Below are 24,085 nucleotides of genomic sequence, written 5' to 3'. Positions count from 1 at the left end.
ATCACATAGAACGGGATGGGAATAAGGAGAATACTCAGAAAAATACATGGGGAAAGGGAGAAGAGAATTATAAATTTCAAGTTACTTTAATACTATTTTCTGAATCTCATCCCAATTCTCACCAACTTCACAGATGCATTCACAATGAAACAAAAATATCTACAACCAATCACCTAGACTGAACTTCAAAATCTAGCAGCACCAGACCCCATATCCAGATGTCAGATTCACTAGAGGCATTTGTTTCCTAGTAGCCCATGTTTTATGAGCTAATGAAAATTAGCTCATAAAATAGAATGATTTCTCATTCAGAATATCATTTTAAAACCTTTTTAAAATCTGACAAGTAAATTAATAAATGAACAGTGATTCGGTGAGGCTGTCTCTCAACCACCATATGAATGGTAAACTGTCCTTTCTATTACTCCGGGGTTCCAACCTCCCATCTCTACTGGTTCATGCAGCAGCTGCCACTGGCAAGGTATTGTGCACTCTGCTTTAAGGAAAACAAACAAGATCAAATTTGACCTGTGCTCTCAAGGAGCTGACCCAGGCGACAGTCCTGAACAAGATTATTAAGAAAACAAAAAGGCAGCACATCGCAACACATGACTTACTTTCATCAAAGTTAGTGGTTTAAGGGGGAGAAGAAGATTATAAAATAAGCCCCCAGGGAAGTTGGGGCACTTCATAGAGAAGGTGAGGACCATAGCTAGGCTCTGAATTTTGGTGAAATGGGAGCAAGTAGGGTAGTTACAACAAAAGAGCAGAGAAATAAATGGACATAATATGTTAGGAGCCTATGAATACACAAAAAATAAGAGCTATAATTTATCTTTAGGCCAAGAATTAATAAAGTCAATTGCATACCAAACTATCGGCCTGGAATTAAATTTTCAAAAGATTCAATCTAAGTAGGATAATTTATAAATAACGAAGTGAAATGGCAAATTTGGCAATTCTCTACGTTACTTGATTAATGTAAACAGTCAACTTCTATTTTCTGGCCACAAATAAGTGGCTTATTTGTCTAAATTCATCAAAGTATTTATTCAGCTCTCAATTTTTCTCTGCCAACCTAAGAAATATGCCCAAAGGGAAAAATAATCTCATAATGTTGCCATATTTTAACACCGAGATCAAAGGGTGATTAACTATATTGTGTGGTTGTCTTCTCACAAAAATATTCCATGCTTTAGGCATTACGGTCCAGATTTCCAGGAGGGTAAAATCACCCAAGGTCATGGGCAGCTATTCCCAATCCAGAAGCAAGTCTTTTTAAAAGTCGTCAAGGAGAACCCACACATGGAATTAATTATCACCTACTTTAAATCATCAGACACATTAATTTAAGGCCTGGAAATTTCAAAGGAAGCTAGATGTCTGAACTGCTTTGAACACTTTACATAACATGAGCAATCTCTCTAGTCATTACCTTTTAGATTCTGGCCTCGGCTCATTTGTCAGTATCTTGATTTCCCCAATTAAGGACAGGAATATGAAAGGATGTTTTACATGTATATGTCACTTCAGAGTATCTGATTAACTTTGGATATTTTATTTTCATCTTCCATTTCCTGAAATCATTATAATTCTGCCATAATATCCTGACTCCACCTAAAGAGCTTATTTTAAGACTGACAGCTCAAACTTTACTCCCTAATCAAGTTTCTATAATTGTCTTAGTTCTAGTAAATGCGCTAGGACTGGAAGATGATTCTGAAACCTGACCACTGTCATGGGGACTTGAGTTCCAGTGGTGGGGAAGGGCTGCACTGCACTTCCCTTAATCCCATGACCAGAACAACCACTTTTGAGACAGTCTCTAAGGCGAAGGGTACCAACTGTAAACATAAGACTTTGCTGATCTCACTGGTCTCAATTCAAAAGAAAACAATTTAAAGACTGTCTAATCTTTCTTTTCTTCGTTAACCACTTCTCGGAGCCTGAGCTAAGGGACTTGCTACCCTTATCTAGAATCAAAAAATAAAACAAGGTACAACTGGTCATTAGATCTACCTACTGTACATGATCTTCACATTCTTATTCTGGAACAAAACCACACCACAAAACTATGGTCAGGAGATTTTCTCCCCTAGTTCAGTTATGAGGCTGCCACTGAGCTCTGTAGCAGATCCTGGAGAAATGTATTCTTCCAGAAGGGGTATTTACTGATGGGAATTTCCCTTCTGCACCAAGGCTATGGTGGCAATAGATGTGTAAATAGCCAGCTTTTGCTTACTGACCCAACAGCTCTTTCCAGCAGCCCTACTCACAACCCAAGCTTCTTTGTCCTCACGCACATACTGTAAAAGGAATTCTCAAACTACAGAGAAAGATTAAATTTGAACATTAATTTTCAGGGTCTCAAAAGAGTAGAGCTGACACTTGAACCCAGGAAACACAAAACTGTTGCTTACTATGACTATGATATTTGATGAAAACAAATTCTGATAGACTAAAATATTACTGTTTAAATATCATCAGACATTATTTAAATAATATTTAAATATATTTGTCAGGAAATTTATACAGAATATATTTGAGATCATGATGAAATATGTGATTCCCATACTGAGGATTATATATGTTTCTAAATGTAGCTCTGCCCCAAATTAGCCTTTATTGTAAACAAATCATTAAGGAAACTAGGCCATTTTATCACATTTTATTCTTAGTGTCCCAAAGAAAAATAAATTTGGAAAATAGTTTCAGAATGAAGATTTAAAGCGTTTTTTTTTCCCCTTGAATAATAAGGAAAGTTGTTATTGGAAAAAAAGGAGGAAGTATAGGAACGCATAATAACCACAACCAAAGCGAAAAACTTTCCCACCCAACAACTGCCCATAAAAATAAAATTAATCTTTATTTTATCTCACATGCTGAAGCCAGGGGCAAAAGGCAAGCCTTTCACACTATTTGTGAAATGGATACCTCTTTCAGAAGCTCAATAATTATTAAGCAAAAAACAGCTTAAGAGTTTTCAAAGAAAAGGCACAGCTCCCAGTTCTAAAAGTAGAAAGTGTCCAACAGCTGAAATTTCCCATACCAACAAGTTGATCTTCTATTAACAGATTCATTATGGAGTGGCATTGGTTTAATTCCTGGTTTTGCCCCTGTGTGGTGTGATGTGAGAAACACTACCTCAATCTTCTGATCATTCATTTTGAGAGAGGGGCTCTACCATCTCCAAAGATCTATGACTCTCAAGTTGCCACCAAGAGGGAATGTACTTTTTCAAAGTTCTAAATTAATTCAGTTAAAGATACACAATCAGGTCTTCCAAAACCTTATACCAATGGGCCTTTAGAAAGAACTGTGAATATCAATATGATCTGAAATTCCCCCAAGTCTTGAGGTGGTTTCTATGGATTTTCATTTGAATAAAGCATTTTTTATGTCAATTCTTTTCCCAGCAACTGACTTTTAATTAGATCACAGATCTTTTAAGTATATACAATGACATTATAAAATGATTAAACACTAAAAAGATCACATGCACTTTTAAATGTGCTACTGTTTAGCAGGCACATTATTAATTTAACTGGTGTAGAGGTGGGAATAGTAACATTTTCAAAGTCATATTTCTGCAATTCTCCACATCAGAAAAAGAGATGAAAGGGAATTTGTAAAACTAGGACACTGACACTATCTTGTAAAAATGGAAGATGAAGAGACTTTACTGGCAACATGTGATATTCTTGTGGCTAAACAAATAAGACATGGCCCATCGTGGTGGCTCACGGCTGTAATCCGAGCACTCTGGGAGGCCAAGGTGGGCGGATCACCTGAGGTAAGGAGTTCAAGACCAGTCTGGTCAACATGGGGAAACCCCACCTCTACTAAAAATCCAAAAATTAGTGTGGTGGCACACACCTGTATTCCCAGCTACTTGGGAGGTTGAGGCAGGAGAATCGCTTGAACCCAGGAGGTGGAGGTTGCAGTGAGCCGAGATCATGCCACTGCACTCTAGCCTGGGTGATAGAGCAAGAAGTTGTCTCAGAAAAAAAAAAAAAAAAGAAATAAGACATTATCTGTCCATATTTCTATCTGAAATAATCAAGTAGTAGTCAATTCAGCAAATATTTGGTGCATAGCTCCATTGGAAATAGACATGACCTGAACAAGGCCAAAAATTAGCTCAGCTTAGAGCAGTTGTTCTCATCCTTGCTTGTATATTAGAATTCCTGAGGAGTTCCAAAAAAATCTCAATGCCAAGGCCTCCCCCTACACCAATTAAATCAGAATCCCTGGAAGTAGAGCTCATATATGAGTATTTTTTTAAATTCCTCAAATGACTCCTATGTGTAGTCAAGACTGAGAAACTGGCTGAGGAACAGTATCAGCAATACAGTTATAACTCAGAATCCAAATGCAGAGTAAAGCAATTTACTGATTTTAGAATTATAGCTGAGCAATCTATGAAAGCTTCCTGGGAAAAGTAGAGCACTGAAAGATGGGTAGAGTTAGGAAATGTAGCTTGTATGTATGTGTGTGAGTATACACATAATTGGAAGGGGTGCATACAGGTATGTAAGCAACACAAACTAAGACTCAGGTACTTCAAAGGAGATGACACAATTGCAAAAAAGAGCTGGCTACTACCATGTAACAGCCAACCAAGAGACACTCAGCTCCACTCAGCTCAGTATTTGGTATGTCACAGAAGCCAGGTTAGCAAGACCTGTACCTTTCCAGACTGCTGATAACACTACCTCTGGTTTAATCCATGCCTCCTCTCAGTCTCCTTGATATATGCTCTAGAAAGCTTTCAGTTCTTTCTCTTCATTTCTCTTCCTTTATATTACCATTACTTCATAAATAATAGCAACAAGAGATGGCATTTATTAAAAGTTTAATCTCTGCCAAGCACTATGCTAATTAACTTTTATTTGCATGAAAACCTCCTGAGTCAGGTCCTATTATCGTTATCTTTATTTTTTTAGACAAGGAAGCTGAGGCTGAGTTAAATAGTTAAACTCACTGGTGGAATTGAGCACAGAGCATACAGTGATGCTGTCTCCTGACCCCTAATATAATGCCATTCTTTAAAGTCATTTTATCCTCCTACTCCTGTATGTCTGTCTGTTTGTCAGTCTGTCTATCTATCTATCCATCCATCCATCCAGGAATATGAAAATGTGTGATCCAAAGTGTGTGGTAATTCCTCATAACCTTCATGTAGACAGAGCCCATGTATCCTCCAGAGGGAGTTGGGGTGAGAAGAGTGCTTGTGCATGTAAGGAGAAGCGAGGTGGCTGCATTAATATACTACAATTAAAAATATTCTTAAATTCAAGACTTGAGTAAATAGTATTATAATTGCCATAACAAAAACCATGTCATTTTTTTTGCACAACTGTGTAACCTCCTAAAATGTTTCTTTACTGACTTAGCATTTCAGTAGCTTAAGATTAATTATAATATCAGTTAGAGACTCCACTTTACCTCACCATCTTAGGAATCTTTATAAAAACTGCTAAAGAAAATTAGCCTACTTCTTGATCCAGAGTAGTAACCTCTATTCCTACATTTTATTCCTTTCCACTGACAACTCAATCTATGGTCACTTGATTAGATTCTTTCAGCACAAAAACTGGCTAAAGGTCTAATGAAAATTTAAGACGACCTTCAAGGTTTCTTTTTCATCCCCAGAGAAAATGAGATTTTAGACATTTGATGGTAGCCAGTTGAAGGTGAAGCTAGGATCAAAACTCCCAACTATCTGGCTAAACACATCACACAAATTCTCTTCTACATGAGATATACATTGAAACATATTAAATTGAAACTAACATGAAAACTGACATAAAAATATAAATATACAACGCCAAATAAATTTAAAAATGTGAAACTCTCTACAAAGTAAGTAATAGACTTGAGGGAAAAGTCACTGAACCAAGGAAATCAGAATTTTTTATCAAAATTTTTTCTTCTTTTTATTTTTAAAGAAATTAAGCAATGGCCTTTAGTTAGAAAACTAAATTTTAACTGGCAAATCATTTTCAAAGGAAAAGTTCAAGCATGAGCTTCTACATAAATTTTGGACATTCTCTGATTATACGGAAATGACTTTGTTAATGAATAGTCAAATTAATTAAATGTGCAATTCAAATAATCAAAGATTCTGGGGCTCTTATTTTTTACCTGGTTGCCAAAAAGGTTGAATCCATTAATTGCTTCTAGAGCTGCTTTTGCTAAACCAACAGAGCTAAAAGAGAAAAGGAAATACTTTAATTACTCTAATGTATGTGGCTACAAAACAAGAACCGTTATCTGATGAATATTCAAAGCAAATTTCTTTATTAACATTTATAACAAATTCTGTAAGAATAATGTCTAAGAGACCTCATTCTGACATTTCAGTATTTTAATTTTTCTTTTTTATAGTTAGTGATCACCTGGGAAAAATATTTTTAGGTTCACCTTGATCTAAACTAATGGTCATACTATTGATGGGAGTAGTTTTAATTCCAGAATCATTTTTATTCACTAACTCAAGAAAAAAAGAGGAACTTTAGAGGAAAGTATATTATGATGATAAGTGCAGTAATTAGCAGGTTGGGCATCATTAGTTCAGATCAATGTAACAGAGCTTTTCTGACATCAAATCTGAGTCTTAAGAAAGATCTTGCATATCATACAACTATCAGAGTGTGGCTTAAGGTATTCTTCAAATACTCTTGCTTAAGATCCAAAAAATAGGCATTATTTTATGCTCACAGAACAACTGATCACCTTATCTCTCATTTTTTGCTATATTCTTCCCTTTATAATAAAATGAATACTATTTCCCTTAGTGTCCTACTCTTTTGGCCTCTCAAATGCCATATACTATAGTGCTGGAAAATGGGAAGACCCATTTCATTAAAAATATGATATCATCTTTTAAGTATCTACCTTTAAATATTTTATATCTAATACCCAGTTTAATTATCACAAATTGTTATTTGTTTTACTCAAAGCAACTGTATTTGCCATTAATATTATTTAAAGTTAATGATCTGTCATCTATTCAGCATTTCTCTGAAACAGATTATCAAACTATGGTCCTCAGAGCAGTACCTTCAGTATTACCCGGGAACTTGTTAGAAATGCTAGTTCTCATTGCTTCTTGGGAGTAGGACTCCATGATCGGTGTTAAAAAGCCTTCCAGGTGTTTGAATGCACTTTAAGTTTGACAGCTACTGATCTAAGCTATTCATGTCATCATAATCTATACCCTATAAGTTGTTTCATAACCTGTTTTTAAGAAATCATCACTTTTATTGCAGGACAATAAATAGGTCAGACACTTATTTTAAAGATACATGGATGGGAAGATGGAGTAGACATAATTTTCCCTAGTCTTCTCACTAAGTACAACCAAGAATCTTGGACATTACATATAAAACAAACATAAAAAGACTTAGAAACATGGATAGAAGAAGGCAGCTTAGCTATGAACTTCAGGACTCTACGAACGACACTATGGTAAGTGCCCTAGGTTTCCTTTTTGCCTTAAAGTCAAAGGAGCCAACTACTGAGAAATGCCAGCACATGCGTACAAAAAAATCCTCAGCAAAAGCCTGTCTCTCTAGCCAAAGGACAGGAAAAGAGCAGCCAAGCAAAAAGAAAACTTTTAGACAATAACCACTCAGAAAAAACTTTACCCTACCCCCAACCATTCCAGCAAAGGCTGAGTAGAAACCAAGACTTCTACATTCATGAGTCTATCATGAGGCACAACGTTCAACTCCCAACTCTCTCAGTCATGGTGGTGTCAGAAAACTACAAGGAAGAAGTCAACACTTTCATTTCCAATAGATGATAAGAAACCACTTCATCACCAATCAAGAGGTCACACCTTTTCTCCTGCCCTATAAAAGAAGGTCAAATGAGAACCAGTAATGAAGCACTCCTGTATTTCCCGGCCAATGAGGTATCAGTGGAGGCCTACTGGGGAGCTGGATGTCAACAAAAATAATGGCCTTATATTCCTACCTGGCAGTAATGAGGTGATGTGCCCTCACCCCTTCTTATACCAGAGTGGTATAAAAAAATACAGCTAAAACAGAAAGTTAAAATAAGATCTAGGGTCTTACGCTATTATGCCGAAAATACTCATATGTCAATCAAAAAACATTCCTCATACCTGGAACCAGAAAGATCTCAAACCAAATGAAAAAAATACACTCAACGGATGCTAACGTTAAGAAGAAAGAGTTGTTAGAATTATCTGACAAAGATTTTAAAGCAGTCACGATAAAAATGCTTCAATAAGCAATTACAAACATGCTTGAAACAAATAAAAAAACCAGAAATCCTTAAGAAACAGAAAGTATCAGCAAAGATTTTAAAATTGAAAAATATAATAGTGTAAATAAAAAGATCAGTAGATAGGCTCAACAGCAGAATGATGAGGAGAGAGGAAAGAATAACAAAACTGGAAGACAGAACAACAGAAATTTAAACAAAACAAACAAAATAGGATGGAAAAAAATTAGGGCCTCAGGGATTTGTGGGATCATAACAAAGTATCTAACATTCATGTCACTTAGATTCCTAAAGGAGAGAGACAGAGGGCAAAGCAGAAAAATTCCCACTTAGCAAGAGCCATAAACCTACAGATTCAAGAAGCTGAGTGAAACACAAACAGAATAAAATTTAAAATGTCCATGCTAAGACACATCATAACTTCTGAAAATTAAAGACAAAGAATAAAATCTGGACAGTAACCAGAGATAACACATTACCTATAGGGGAAAAATAATTAGAATGATAATGGATTGTTTATTAGAAACCATGAAGGCTAGGATGTGGCACAAGAGTTTCCAGTGACTGAAAGAAAAAAACTACCCCATCAGAAAGTTATACCAGTAAATACATCACTTAGCAATCAGGAAGAAACCAAGACAATCTCAGATGAAGGAAAAAAACAGATTCTATCACCAGCAGACCTACCCTGAAAGAATGGCTAAACTCCATTCTCTAAACAGAAAGGTAATTTTTTAAAAAGAGGAAAAAACAAGTATCAGAACACCAAAAAGAAACAAAAAGCATGGTAAGCATAAATATGGGTAAATACAATAGATGTTTCTTCTCCTCTTGAATTTTATGTTGAAAGTTGAAGCAAAAATTATAACACTGTCTGATATGATTCTAAATGTGCATGGAGGAAATATTTAAGATAACTATTATAAATTCAGAATGGTAATAAGACATAAATGAAAGTAAGTTTTCTATACTTCACTTGACCTAATAAAATGATTATATCACTACACTGAAGTGTTACCTACAGCAATCGCTAAAAAGCTATACAAAGTGATACAATCAAAACCACTATTGATACATCAAAAATAAATTTTAAAAAATCTTAAAAGTACCCACAGGAAGGTAGGAAAAATAAAACAGAAAGAAGAAAAATAGAATAAACAAACAAAAAAATCATCAGCTAAGTTAGGAAAAGGTGGAAAACAGTTAAAAATAACATTAAAAAGAAATAAATAAAAAAGAAAATGGAAGACTTAAGCCCAAACATATGGGAAATTAATTAAACTTAAAAGCATGAAATATACCAATTAAAAGAAAGAGATTTGCAGAGTTAAAATATGGCTCACCTATGTACTGTCTATAAAAAAGTCCCCTCAAATATAACAATATAGACATGTTGAAAGTTAAAGAATGGAAAAAGATACATCACACAAACAATCAAAATAATGCAGGAGTGACCATATTAATAATAAAGGAGACTTCAGAGCAAAGAAAATTATCAAAGAGAGAAGGGTATTATAATATATAATAAAAAAGGTCAATCTACCAAGAAGACATTGCAATCCTAAACGTGTATGCACCAAACAACAGAGTTGCAAAATGTGTGAAGTAAAACTGATAGAACTGAAAGAACAGATAAAACCACAGTTATGGTTGGATACATGCACACTTTTCTCTCACTAATTGGTAGAACAACTAGACAGGAAACCAGCAAGGATACAGAGGAAGTAAATGAGCATTGACATTCAAAATCCTTAAAAACACATTTGCAACAATATTCAGCAATATGTAAGATGAATTATCACCATGACTAAGTAGGGTTTTATGCCAGGGAAACAAGGCCGGTTCAATAATAAAAACCCAATTAATACAATCTACCATGTTAACTGGCTAAAGCAAAACAAAATAATATGGTCATATCAATTGATGCAGAAAATGCATCAAACAAAATCCAACATCCATTTATGACAAAACTCTCAGAAAACTAGGAATAGAGGGAAATTCCACAATTTTTTTTAATGATGTGTCTTTCTTTTAATCTATAAAAATTTAAGGGGCACAAGTGCAGTTTTGCTACATGGAGATAGTGCATAGTGATGAAGTCTGGGCCTTTTTTTTTTTTTTTTTGAGACAGAGTTTCGCTCTTGTTGCCCAGGCTGGAGTGCAATGGTACGATCTCGGCTCACCACAGCCTCTGCCTCCTGAGTTCAAGCAATTCTCCTGCCTCAGCCTCCTGACTAGCTGGGATTACATGCATGCGCCACCGCACCCGGCTAATTTTGTATTTTTAGTAGAGACAGGGATTCTCCATGTTGGTCAAGTTGGTCTTGAACTTCCAACCTCAGGTGATCCACCCGTCTTGGCTTCCCAAAGTGCTGGGATTACAGGCATGAGCCACCACGTCAGGCCTGGGCTTTCAGTGTAACCATCGCCTGAATAATGTACATTGTATCTATTAAGTAATTTCTTATCCTTCAAACTCTTCCCACCCTTCCACCCTCTCCAGTCTCCAATGTCTATCATTCCACACTCTATGTCCATGTGTATACATTATTTAGCTCCCATTTTTAAGAGAGAATATGCAGTATTTCACTTTCTCTTTCTGAATTAGTTTAGTTTCACTAAAGATAATGGCCTCCAGTGTCATCCATGTTGCTATAAAAGATGTGTTTTCATATATTTTATGGCTGAACAGTATTTATTTGTGTACATATACACCACATTTTCTTTATCCAATCATCCTGATGAATATGTAGGTTGATTCCGTATCTTTGCAATTGTGAATTATGCTGCAATAAACATATGAGTATAGGTATCTTTTTGATGTACTAATTTCCTTTCCTTTGGGTAGATAGCCAGTAGTGGGATTACTGGATTGAAAGGTAGTGCTATTTTAAGTTATTCGAGAAACCGCCATATTGTTTTCCATAGAGGTTGTGCTAATTTACATTCCCACCAACAATGTATCAGTGTTCCCTTTTCTCCAAACCCTTCCAATAGGTTAGTTTTTGACTTTTTAATAACAGCCATTCTGACGGGTGTAAGACAATATATCATTGTGGTTTTAATTTGCATTTCTCTGATGATTAATGATGTTGAGCATTTTTTCATATGCTTGTTGGCCATTTGTACAAATTCTGCCATTTGATTTACAAAAATTCTACAGCTAACTCTACTTGATGGTGAAAGAAAAATTGAATGCTGCCTCTCAAAACAAAAATGTCTGCTCTCACCATGACTAACATAGTACTGGAAGTTCTACGTGGTAAAATAGGGCAAGAAAAGGAAAAAAAAGAATATAGCTTAGAAAGGTACAAATGAAACTGTCTATTTGCAGATGACATATGCTATGACTTGAATACATTTGCAGATGACATATGCTATGATTTGAATATGGTTTGTTTGATCCTGCCAAGTCTCATGTTGAAATCTGATCCCCAATGTTGTAGGTGGGGCAAGGTGGGAGGTGTCAGGATCCTGGAGGCAGATCCCTCATGAATGGCTTGGTGTCATTCCCATGGGATTGAGTGAGTTCTTAGTCTGACTTCCCTGGAGAAATGGTTGTTGAAAAAGAACCTGGCACCTCGTATTCCCTCTCTTGTCATGTGATTTCTATACTCCGGCTCCACTTAGCCTTCTCTCCTGAGCTTCTTGTATATACAGCCTGCAAAACTGTGAGCCAAATAAACCTCTTTTCTTTATAAACCACCCAGGCTCCAGATTGGAGGCTTTGTTAGAATGCCTCACCCACTTGGAAAGAGCAAAATAACATGCAGAGATTTATGCTGTAAACTTTTATCCAAGAAGAAACACAGAAACTCAACAGAAAAAGTGAAAGAAACTTCATACACTTTGAAAGCTGTGGGTGGCAACCTGCATGGTGAGTCAGGTGAAAATCTGTCTCCAGGGTGTGATACACATTTACACTGGGGAGCTGGGCAATCCAGGTCACAGGGGAGTGTCTCAACCCTACCAAGCACTGGTGCTGATTTGGTGCTGCAAGGAGCATATGAGAAGTGGTGGCTCACGCCTGTAATCCCAGAACTTTGGGAGGCTGAGGCGGGTGGATCACCTGAGGTTAGGAGTTCAAGACCAGCCTGGTCAACATGGCGAAACGCTGTCTCTACTGAAAATACAAAATTAGCTGGGTGTGGTGGTACATGCCTGTAATCTCAGCTACTTAGGAGGCTGAGGCAGGAGAATTGCTAGGACCCGGGAGGCGGAGGTTGCAGTGAGCCAAGATCGCGCCACTGCAATCCAGCTTGGGTGACAGAGCAAGACTCCATATATAAAAGAAAAAAAAAATTGTTTTGCGTGCACTCCCACACTCTAGCAGGAATGGAGGGAAGCCATTGCTGATCCTACTTCATAAGGGACCTCGCAGAATTCTGCCAGCTAACTCAGACAGTGGTCATAGGTTGGAAGAAGCTGCCAACTAAAATAAGCAATCTAATCTACAGTATGTATAAACCCCATTGATCAGAAATGAGAGGTGAGCAGGATGCAGGCTCTTGCCACAGAGGCAGCAGCTGGGAGCCCCTGCTTTGCAGGCAAACCGGGAGGGGTGTGGCCTGGAAGCCTTGGTCTTTGTCTTGGGCTGGAGAACTTACAACCTGGGGCAGTTTTGCATTCTGAGTGCAGACTGCCTGGGACCCAGCCAGCTGTTGCCAGAAGTCTGTGAGTGTGAGACCCAATATGTTAAGAAAGTGAGTGCTGGGTGGGTCTCCCTGCTGCCTGTTACCCCTCTCCCCTCCCTGAGGATTCTTTTATGCGACAGAGGCAGTTCCACTGCTCCATGGAACATTACACCAGTGGCAGGGGAACTGCCCTTGGATCCCTACTGGGGTCACAGCCTGAGTCCGCACCTGGTGAGCCAGAGTGAGGACTTGCCTGATCCAGGCCCCACAGGCTATGCCCCTATGCCCATCTTGGTAGCCTAACGCCACAGATAGGGACTTTAGGGAGTTCCATGACCCTTCCCATTGCCTGGGATATGAGTGTTTCCCCAGGGCAATGTAAGCCAAGTATAAATCCCCATGGTCACCACTGCATCTGGCTCTCTCCTGCTAGTGCCACCTCACTGTGAATCCTACTGCTCCTCTGAATTTGCCTATCCTGTGCAGCTGTCTCAAGCCAGTCTGGTGCTGGGGGATATTTGCAAGGGATCTAGTGATAGGAAGACACAAGGGTTGAAGGTACTTGAGCAGAACAAACTTCCACAATGGGTACGCATCCAGTATGGCGCCCACTACTACAGCTTAGGACCAGAAAGGGAAGGGACCTTGTCTGAGGAAGCTAATGGCCTCAACAAGTCCCTAAATTGCAGTTGGAGGTCAACTGACACAGCCCTCTACAATGTCTGCTAACATAATAACACAGTGCTCAGGAAGGAGAAAACTTTTACATGACCTCAGCTAGCACCACTACTCATACCACTCAGGCTGTTCAGGAGGCCTTGGGCCTGTTCATGTGCCCAGTACATTACTACTACATCTAGCAATTGAGAAAGTCATTGCACTAAGGCTACTTATAACCAAGGAAATCTTACAGAGTTCATGCCACTCCCCTACTGTCACCATCAGAGCTGGTGCTTGCACAGGCCCCTTTGAGATGAGAGGACAGGTCAGCCTTGTCCAGCTCCACCCAACATCACCCACCTCTGCAGCTAAGAGCGGGGCCCAAACCACTACACATCCCACAGACCTGTCCACAGCCGGAAGCACTAAAGAGCTTCTCCAGATGGTTGCCTAGAGATGCTGGTAACCAATTCTCCTCAGAAGGAAGAAACAAAATCACAAATAAATAGTCACATCCCAAATACAGTGTTACAAGGAGAGGGCTGGAGTCCATTGGAGAATTCACTGGAAGGATCCACAACACGCACACAAAAGATAGTAACAAGAAGCTGGCAGAGTATCAAATCCTGAGAGATTTAGTATTCTGTGGAAAGGGTATTCTCTAGTCTTTGACTGCTAGTATCTAAACTCAAGGAGAACTTTTCTGCCCTCATGAGTCCAAATGCTGGAGTGGGCTGCAATCTGGGGACTTCTTGGGTCCTTGCTCACACAAAGTCCCCTCCCTTTCCCACTGGTCCTGAGTTGTAGTAACAGGCACCATACTGGGCGTGCATCCATTGTGATCTTTTGTTTTGCTTAAGGACCTTCAGCCCTTGTGTCTTCCCCATGACTATATCCCTTGCCGAAATTCTCCAGCACAGGCCTGGATTATGGCAGTCCCTGAGGCGGCTAAACCCAGATAAGCAGCCGGATTCACAGTAGTCTGGCCCACACAGATCACCACTCCCACAGGAACAGGCAGTTCACCACACCAAGGGAACGCTCCTTGGGACAAAAGAAACCAAAGTATGAACCTTGAGTACCACGACTTCCCACCTGTGGGAAGTTTCTTTCAGCAGAGGAACAGGTGCAGTACAGGGCTCAGTGGGGAAAGACTAAGGTTCTACCCTAGCAGTGGAGGAGCCACGGTGCTTGTGAAGGGGTTTCTCCTCCCTCTTGTCCAACACTGCAGATACAGCTGGGGCTTCTCCCACAGGAGCTCGGTGAAGGTAGACCTACGGAGGACCTTTCTCAAGCACTTTGGGGTGACTGCATCCCCTTGGGAGGAGTGCCCTCTGGGCTCAGGCTTTCATGAGAGATAAGAGTCCCACTGTCTCTGGACGTGGAATGTCAGTGTTCCTGCAGATGGACAGAGGTGCTTGTCTGATCTAAATATCTAGAATATAGGGACGGGGGGTGGGGGAGGCATGACAGGGAGGTTGCTTTCCTGCTGGCCTGGTAGTGAAGCTGAGGTGGCTCCCTCCCCTCCTGCAGTGAAGACCTCAGTGCATTTCACTGGGACCCCACTCCCCCGCCCCGAAAAGCTGCCTCTGTCAAGGCTGAGACTTTTGTCCACCACTGGGGTACTGCATATACCCACCACCTGCTTCAGCTGCAGCTGGTTTTCACCCATGGGCGCCTCCTACTGGTCTGAAGGCTGAACTACTCAACCTAGCGAGAAAAAGACTTGGGAAGTAGAGTAGTGCACATTACTGGGGAAAAGGATAAGTTTCCTGAGACCTCTGCCATTCTGGCCCCACAGGAGACAGTGAACCTTCCCACACATTAAGTACACTGCTACTAAAACCAGCACCCGAGAAAGCCATCGCACACAGATTCTCTATAACCAAGAAACTCAACAGAGACTTTGCCACTGAAAACACCCAGAGCTGAAGCTAGGTGACCACATATGATACACGCTCAAGTCACATCCTCACGGGGGAAAAAAAAATAGAACCCAGTCAAATCAAAAGTAAATTCAATAATAATAAGAAGAAGAAATAGTTTATCCAGATGGGAAGAAACCAGAAAAATGATTCTGGCAATATGAAAAAACAGTTTTATTTACAATACCACCCCCTCCCCAATACACACTAACTCTCCAGCAATGGATCCAAAACAAAATGAAATCCTTGAAATACCAGATAAAGAAGTCAAAATGTTCATCATGAAGTTACTCAATGAGATTCAAGAGAAAGTTGAAACCAATATAAAGAAATTAAAAAAAAATACAGGATATGAATGAAATTTTCTAGAGAGGTCAATATTAAAATAAATAAAAAAAAGAACTTCTGGAAATGAAGGACTCACTTAAGGAGTTACGAAATACAGTGGAAAGTTTTAACAACAGACTAGACCAAGTAGAAGAAAGAATTTCAGAGTCTGAAGACAAGGCTTTCAAATTAAACCAGTCAGACAAAAATTAAGAAAAAAGAATACAAAGAAACAAACAAAATCTCCAGGAAATACGAGACTATGTAAAACATCCAAATCTAAGAATCAAAGTTGTTCCTCAGGGAGAAGAAAAAGCCAAAAGTTTAGAAAACCTACTTCAAGGAATAATTTAGAAAAACTTCCCTAATCTTGCTAGAGATTTAGACATCCAAATACCAGAATCTCAAAAAACTCCTGGGAGATTCAGTGAAAAAAGGAGATCACCAAGGCATATATGGTCATCAGGCTATCTAAAGTCAATGCAAAGGCAAGAATTCTAAGAGCAGTGAGATAAAAGTATCAAATAAATGATAAAGGAAAAACTATCAGACTAACTTCTCAGCTGAAATCTTACAAGCCAGAAGGGATTCAGGTCCTATCTTTAGTCTCCTCAAACAGAACAACTGTCAGATAAGAATTCTGCATAGAGCAAAACTAAATTTAAGAAATGAAGGCAAAATAAAGATTATCAAAGAAAAGCAAATGCTGAGGGAATCCATTACTAGTAGGCCAGCCCTATAAGAAATGCTCAATGGAGTTCTAAACATCTAAATGAAAGGGCTAGGCTAGGTGTGGTAGCTCACGCCTGTAATGTCAGCACTTTGGGAGGCCGAGGCAGGTGGATCACTTGAGGTCAGAAGTTCAAGACCAGCCTGGCCAACATGGGTGAAACACCGTCTTTACTAAAAATACAAAAATTAGCTGGGTGTGGTGGCATGCACCTGTAAGTCCCAGCTACTTGGGAGGCTGAGGTGGGAGAATCGCTTAAGCCTGGGAGGCAGAGGTTGTAGTGAGTCAAGATCATGCCACTGCACTCCAGCCTGGGTGACAGAGTGACTCTGTCCCAACAAATACACACATAGGCAAGTACATAAATGAAAGTGCTGATAACAATAACACAATAAAGAAAGCAAAGCAACTAGGTAACAATCAATATGATAACTGCAAGAGTAGCTCACATAGCAATACTATTTTTAAATGTAAATGGTGTAATGCCCCACTTAAAAGATACAGATTGGCAGAATGGATTTTAAAAAACACAGACCAAACATCTGCTGCCTTCAAGAGACCCACCTAGCCCATATAAAGATTTTTGTAGACTCAAGGAAAGATATGAAAAAAAATATATTACACACAAATGGAAACCAAAAGAGAGTAGGAGTAGCTATTATTATATGAGAAAAAACAGGCTTTAAACAAAAAACAATAAAAAGACAAAGAAAGTCATTATATTATAACAAACAGAACAATTCATCAAGAAGATATAACAATTCTAAATACATATGTACCTAACACCGGAGCACCCACAGTCATCAAACAAATTCTACTAGACCTAAGAAGAGAGGTAGACAGCAAGACAATAATAGTAGGAGACTTTAACACTCCATTGACAGCACTACATAGATCACTGAGGTAGAATGTCAACAAAGAAATACTGGATATAAACTGGACTCTAGAATAAATGGACCTAACAGACATTCACAAACATTCGACCTGAAAACTGCAGGGTATACATTCTTATCAGCACATGGAACATTTTCCAAGATAGACCGTGTGACAGGACACAATACAAATCTCAATAAATTTAAAAAATCAAAATCATACCAAGTGTCTTCTTAGACTACAGCAGAATAAAACTAGAAATTAATTCGAAGAGGAACTCTCAAAACTATACAAATACATGAAAATTAAACCATATGCTCCCGAATGATTTTTGAGCCAACAATAAAATCAAGATGAAATTTTAAAAAATTTTGAAATGAATAACAACAGTGACACAAGTTACCCAAATTCCTGGGATACAGCAAAAGCAGTGCTATGAGAAAAGTTTATAATGCTAAATGCCTACATCAAAAAGACAGAAAGATCAAAGAATGGCAACATAATGCCATGCCTCAAGAAACTAGAGAAACAACAAACCAAACCTAAAGTTAGCAGAAGAAAAACAACAGAGATCAGAGCAGAACTAAATGAAAATGAAACCAAAAGACAATACAAAGGATCAATGAAACAACAGGTTGGTTCTTTGAAAACATAAACAAAAATGACAGATCACTAGCTAATCAAGAAAAGAAGAGAGAAGATTCAAACCAGTTGAATCAGAAATGAAAATGCAGCAATTATAACTGATACCACAGAAATACAAAAGATCATGCAAGACTACTATGAACACTTCTATGTGCACAAGCTAGAAAATCTACAGGAAATGGAAGATTCCTAGAAACACACAGCCTCCTAAGCTTGAATCAAGAAGATAAAGAAATCTTGAGCTGATCAGTAATAAGGCGTGAGATTGAATTAGTAACAAAACATCTCCCAACAAGATAAAGCCTAGGATCAGACATAGTCACAGCTGAATTCTACCAGAAATTTCAAAGAACTGGTACCAATCCTAGTGAAGCTATTCCAAAAGACAGAGCAAGAGGGAATCCTCCCTCACTCATTCTACAAAGTTGGTATCACCCTGATACCAAAGCAAGGAAAGGACATAACAACAAAAAAGAACTACAGACCAACATTCCTAATGAATACAGATGCAAAAAGCCTCAATAAAATACTAGCAAACTGAATCCAACAGCACATTGAAAAGATAATTCACCCTGATCAACTGGGCTTCATCCCCCAGATACAAGGATGGTTCAACAAATGCAAGTCAATAAATTGATTCGTCACATAAACAGAATTAAAAACAGAAACCATATGATTATTTTAAAAGATGCAGAAAAAGCATTCAATAAAATCCAGCATCCCTTCATGATAAAAACCCTGAACAAACTAGGCATAGAAGAAATATACCTTAAAATTACAAAAGCCCAAATAAGACAAATCCACAGCCAACACCATACTGAATAGGGAGAAGTTGAAAGCATTTCTCCTGAGAACTAGAACAAGACAAGAATGCCTGCTTTCATCACTTCTATTCAACATAGCACTGGAAGTCCTAGCCAGAGCAATCAGGCAAAAGAAAGAAATAAAGGGCATGTAAACTGAAAAACAGGAAGTCAAACTATCTCTGTTTACTAATATGATTTTTATACCTAGAAAACTCTAAAGACTCTTCCAAAGGAGTCCTAGATTTTATAAATTCAGTAATGTCTCAGGTTACAAAATCAAAGTACATAAATCCATAGCACTGCTATGTATCAATAACGAACAGGCTGAGAATCACATCAATAAATCAATCCCATTTACAATAGTTGCGAAGAAAAAAAAGAACTACAAAACAGTGATGAAAGAAATCAAAGATGACACAATGGAAAAACATGCCATGCTCAGGGATTGGAAGAATCAATATTGTGAAACTGACAATACTGCCCAAATCAATCTATAGATTCAATGCAACTCCTCTCAAAATACTAATTATTTTTTCACAGGTCATTTTTCACAGAATTAGAAAAAAATAATCCTAAGGTTCATATGCAACCAAAAACCATTCTGAGTAGTCAAAGTAATCCAAAGCAAAAAGAAGAAACCTGGAGGCATCACATTACCTGACTTAAACACTACAAGGCTATAGTAACTAAAACAGTACACAAATAGACACACAAAGCCTCTCCCAACATGGCGGCCTCAACAATACCAGTTTCCAGTGTGATCTATTATTGACCTTCAAGAACTAAGCAAAAAAGAATAATAAGAAGGGGAAAACTATCTCCCTCACAGACTTTCTGGCTGAGGATGGGGGGACTGGTAGAGGAAGCACCTATGTTTCTAAGCCAGTCAGCTGGGCTGATGAAACAGATGACCTGGAAGGAGGTAACAGTAATGATGAAGATGTGTATAGGGCACCTCCAATTGACCGTTCCATCCTTCTCACTGCTTCACGGGCTGCTCGGGAACCCAATATCAACTGGAGCCATATTCCCAAATTGCTACCCTACATTGCTTTTCTAGGGAACCTACCCTATGATGTGACAGAAGAGTCCATTAAGGAATTCTTTAGAGGATTAAATATCAGTGCAGTGCGTTTAACACATGAACCCAGCAATCCAGATAATTTGAAAGGTTTGGTTATGCTGAATTTGAGGACCTGGATTCCCTGTTCAGTGCCCTGAGTCTCAATGAAGAGTCTCTAGGTAACAAGATAATTCGAGTGGACATTGCTAATCAAGCACAGGATAAAGACGGGGCGATCGTTCTTATGGCTGTGACAGAAATTGGGATTGTGACAAAACAGATACAGACTGGAGGGCTCGTCCTGCCACAGACAGCTTTGGTGACTACTCACCTAGAAGAGGTGATGACAGCTCTGGAGACAAGTATTGAGATCGTTATGATTCGGACCGGTATCGTAATAAGTATCAGGAAGGCCCACCCAGGGATATGGATCGATATGGTGGCCGGGAACGCTGTGATGACCAAGGCGGCAGAGATTATGATAGAGGTTATGATTCCCAGATAGGCAATGGCAGAAAAGCATTTAGCAGTGGGTACTGCAGGGATGATGACTACACAGAAGGTGGGGACCGCTATGAAGACTGATCCAACAGACAGGATGATTGGTCGTGGAGCTCCAGGGATGATTACCCTCGGGATGATTACAGGCGTGATGACAGAGGTCCCCCCCAAAGACCCAGACTGAATCTAAAGCCTCGGAGTACTACTAAGCAAGATGATTCCTCTGCTAGTACCTCCCAGTTCAGTCGAGCTGCTCCTATCTTTGGAGGGACAAAGCCCACTGACACAGGTGCTAGAGAAAGAGAAGTAGAAGAATGGCTACAGAAGGAACAAGAAGTTGCAGCGTCAGCTGGATGAGCCAAAACTAGAACGATGGCTTCGGGAGAGACACCCAAGCTGGCGAAGTGAAGAAACTCAGGAACAGGAACGGTTGAGGACAGGAAGTGAGTCATCACAGACTGGGACCTCTGTCACATCCAGCAGAAATGCATGAAGGAGAGTGAGAAGTTTCTAGAAAATGAAACACCCAATAAGGAGGAAGACTGTCACTCTCCAGCTTCTAAACCTTCCAAACCTGATCAGCCCCTAAAGGTAATGCCAGCCAGTCCACCAAAGGAGAACACTTGGGTGAAGTGAAGTTCTAACCCTCCTACTCGATTTCAGAGCTCAGACACAGAGCAGCAATCCCTACAAATGTTGGGGGAAAAGTTGCTCCAGCTCAACTATCTGAGGAAGGAATGAAATAAAGCAGATGGGATGAATGTCCCAAAAGCCAAACTGGGAACTCTAGCCATGGTCCAGGAGACAGAGGGAACAAAGACCACTGGATGGAGTCAGACATGAAAGATGGCAAAAAGGATCAAGAGTCCAGATCTGTACCTGAGCCAAAGAAACCTGAGGAAAATCCAGCTTCCAAGTTCAGTTCTGCAAGCAAGTATGCTACTGTCTCCATTGATGGTGAAAATGAAAACAAGAGAGAAGATAACGCTGAATAGACCTCAACATCCTGGGCTTTCTCCTACTTTCTCTCCACCCTGGAACATTCGAGAGCAAATCAAACCTCTATCCAGCCAAGACAAAATAAAACTCACCATCTCCTGGAAAAAAAAAAAAGACACAGAGACCAATGGAACAGAATAAACAGCCCAGAAAAAAGCCAAATACCTAAAACCAACTCATCTTTAGAAAAGCACATAAAATCGCACACTGGGGAAAGAACACTCTATTCAATAAATGGTGCTAGGAAAATTGAACAACAACATGCAAAGAATGAAACTGGATCCCTATCTTTCTCTATATACAAAAATTAACTCAAGACGGATTAAAAACATAAGTCTAAAACTTGAAATCATAAAAATTCTAGAAGAAAACCTGGGAAAACTCTTCTGGACATTGGCCTAGGCAAAGAACTTATGACTAAGACCCCAAAAGCAAATGTAACAAAAATAAATAAATGACATGTAACTAAACTACCATTGGATCCAGCAATCCTGCTACAGGGTATCTACAGTGTCCATAAGGAACTCAAGCAAATCAGCAAGAAAGGAACAATCCCATTAAAAAGTGGGCAAATGACAAGAACAGACATTTCTCAAAAGATATACAAATGGCCAACCAACATGAAAAAAATGCCACTAATGTCAGTAACCATCAGGGAAATGCATATCAAAACCACAGTGAGATACCTCCTTGCCCCAGCCAGAATGGCCATTATTAAAAAGTCAAAAAACAACAGATATTTGTGTGGATGCAGTGAAAAGGGAACATTTATACGCTATTGATGGGAATGAAAGTACAATATTTATGAAAGACAGTATGGAAATTTCTCCAAGAACTAAAAGTAGATCTACCATTCGATCCAGCAATCCCACTACTGGATATCTCCCAAAGGAAAAAAAGTCATCATATAAAAAAGATACCTGCATGTGTATGTTTATCACAGCACATTTCAAAATTATAAAGATGTGGAATCAACTCAAGTGCCTATCAACCCATAAGTGGATTTTGAAAAATGTGACACACACACACACACATATACACACACATACCATGGAGTGCTACTCAGCCAAAAAAAAAAAGAATGAAATAATATCTTTTGCAGCAACTTGGATGCAATTGGGGGCCTCATCCTAAGTGAAGCATCTCAAGAATGAAAAACCAAATACCATATGTTCTCCCTTATAAGTGGGAGCTAAACGAAGGGTACACAAAGACATACAGAGTGGTATAGTGGACACTGGAGGCTCAGAAGGCGGGAGGGTGGGAGGGCGTTGAGGGATAAATAATTACCTACTGAGTACAATGTACATTATTTGGGTGATGGGTACCCTTAACACCCAGACTTCCCCACTATAAAATTCATTCATGTAACCAAAAGCCATTTCTATCCCTAAATAGAAATACAATTTAAAAAACAAAAAGTAAAAAAGAAAGTAGGGTTCAAATATTTGAAAAGAATGTTAAACCTACTCTGTGCTCTAGAAATGGAAAAACAAAGTCTGAATGACAGCACATCTGTTTACAGCATGGTTTCCTGAATATTTTAAGCACACTGATAAGACCTAATGCTCAGAAAAAAATGATTCCCTTGAAAATATTACTACTTATTGACAATATACCTGGTCATCCAAGAGCTCTAATGGAGATGCACAAGGAGATTAATGTTTTCATTTCTGCTAACACAACATTCATCCTGCAGTCCATGGCTCAAGGAGTAATCTTACTTTCAAGCCTTATTATTTAAGAAATGTCTTGCAAGGCAATAGGTGCCATAGATAGTGATTCCTCTGATGGATTTGAGCAAAGTAAATTGAAAATCTGGGAAGGACTCACCATTCTAGATGCCACTAAGAACATTCAAGATTCATGAGAGGAAGTCAAAATGTCAGTATTAACAGGAGTTTGGAAGAAGCTGATTCCAACTGTCATGGATAAGTGTGAGGAGTTCAAGACTTCAATGGAAGAAGAGCAAGCAGATGTGGTGGAAATACCAAAAGAACCAGAATTAGAAGTGGACCCTAAAATGAGACTAAATTCCTGTAACCTCATGATAAAACTTGAATGGATGAGGAATTAATTCTTATGGATGAGAAAAGAAAGTGGTTCTTGAGATGAAATTTACTCCTGGTAAAGAGCTGTGAATATTAATGAGTTGACAACAAAGGATTTGGAATACTTCATATATTTAGCCGATAAAGCAGTGGCAGGGTTTGAGAGGACTGACTCCGATTTTGAGAGAAGTTCTAATGCGGATAAAATGCTATCAAACAGCATCATATGTTACAGAGAAATCTATTGTGAAAGGAAGAGTCATTCAATGTGGCAAACTTCACTGTTGTTTTATTTTGAGAAATTGTCACAGCCATTCCAATCTTCAGCAACCACCAGCCTGATCAGTCAGCAGCCAACAAGACTGAGGCAAGACCTTCCATAAGCAAAAATTTACAACTCACTGAAGGCTCAGATGACTGTTAGCATTTTTAAGCAATAATGTATTTTTAACTAAGGCAAAGTCCTTTTTCCAAGATGGACACCCACAGTGACAAAACCACATCACTGGAGGGTGCTGATCTCACCCTGCTGATTCTCAACTCAAAATAGGCTGGAGGAGGCAGAAGCTACATCTCTTTTTGTTCAGCAATTTGTTGCTTTTGTCTACCAAGTGC

The 24,085-nt window shown here is 38.9% G+C and overlaps 1 protein-coding gene and 1 pseudogene across 5 annotated transcripts in view; one reads left to right on the top strand and one right to left on the bottom strand.

Annotated features, from left to right (window-relative positions):
- Positions 1–24,085, bottom strand: part of PHKB (phosphorylase kinase regulatory subunit beta) — a 224,228-nt gene that overhangs the window by 100,237 nt on the left and 99,906 nt on the right. For all 5 annotated transcript variants that reach the window (XM_007992231.3, XM_007992276.3, XM_007992243.3 and 2 more), the window contains one exon: positions 6,148–6,211. In XM_007992231.3, coding sequence (XP_007990422.1) covers positions 6,148–6,211 — 64 coding nt within the window. The remainder of the gene's footprint in view (positions 1–6,147; positions 6,212–24,085) is intronic.
- On the top strand, positions 13,290–22,289 carry LOC103233508 (eukaryotic translation initiation factor 4B pseudogene; annotated as a pseudogene).

The sequence above is a fragment of the Chlorocebus sabaeus genome, chromosome 5 (assembly GCF_047675955.1).
Source record: "Chlorocebus sabaeus isolate Y175 chromosome 5, mChlSab1.0.hap1, whole genome shotgun sequence".
In the NCBI taxonomy this organism is placed as follows: domain Eukaryota; kingdom Metazoa; phylum Chordata; class Mammalia; order Primates; family Cercopithecidae; genus Chlorocebus; species Chlorocebus sabaeus.
Note: the sequence above shows the minus strand (reverse complement) of the source record. Positions and strands in the feature narration are given on the sequence as shown.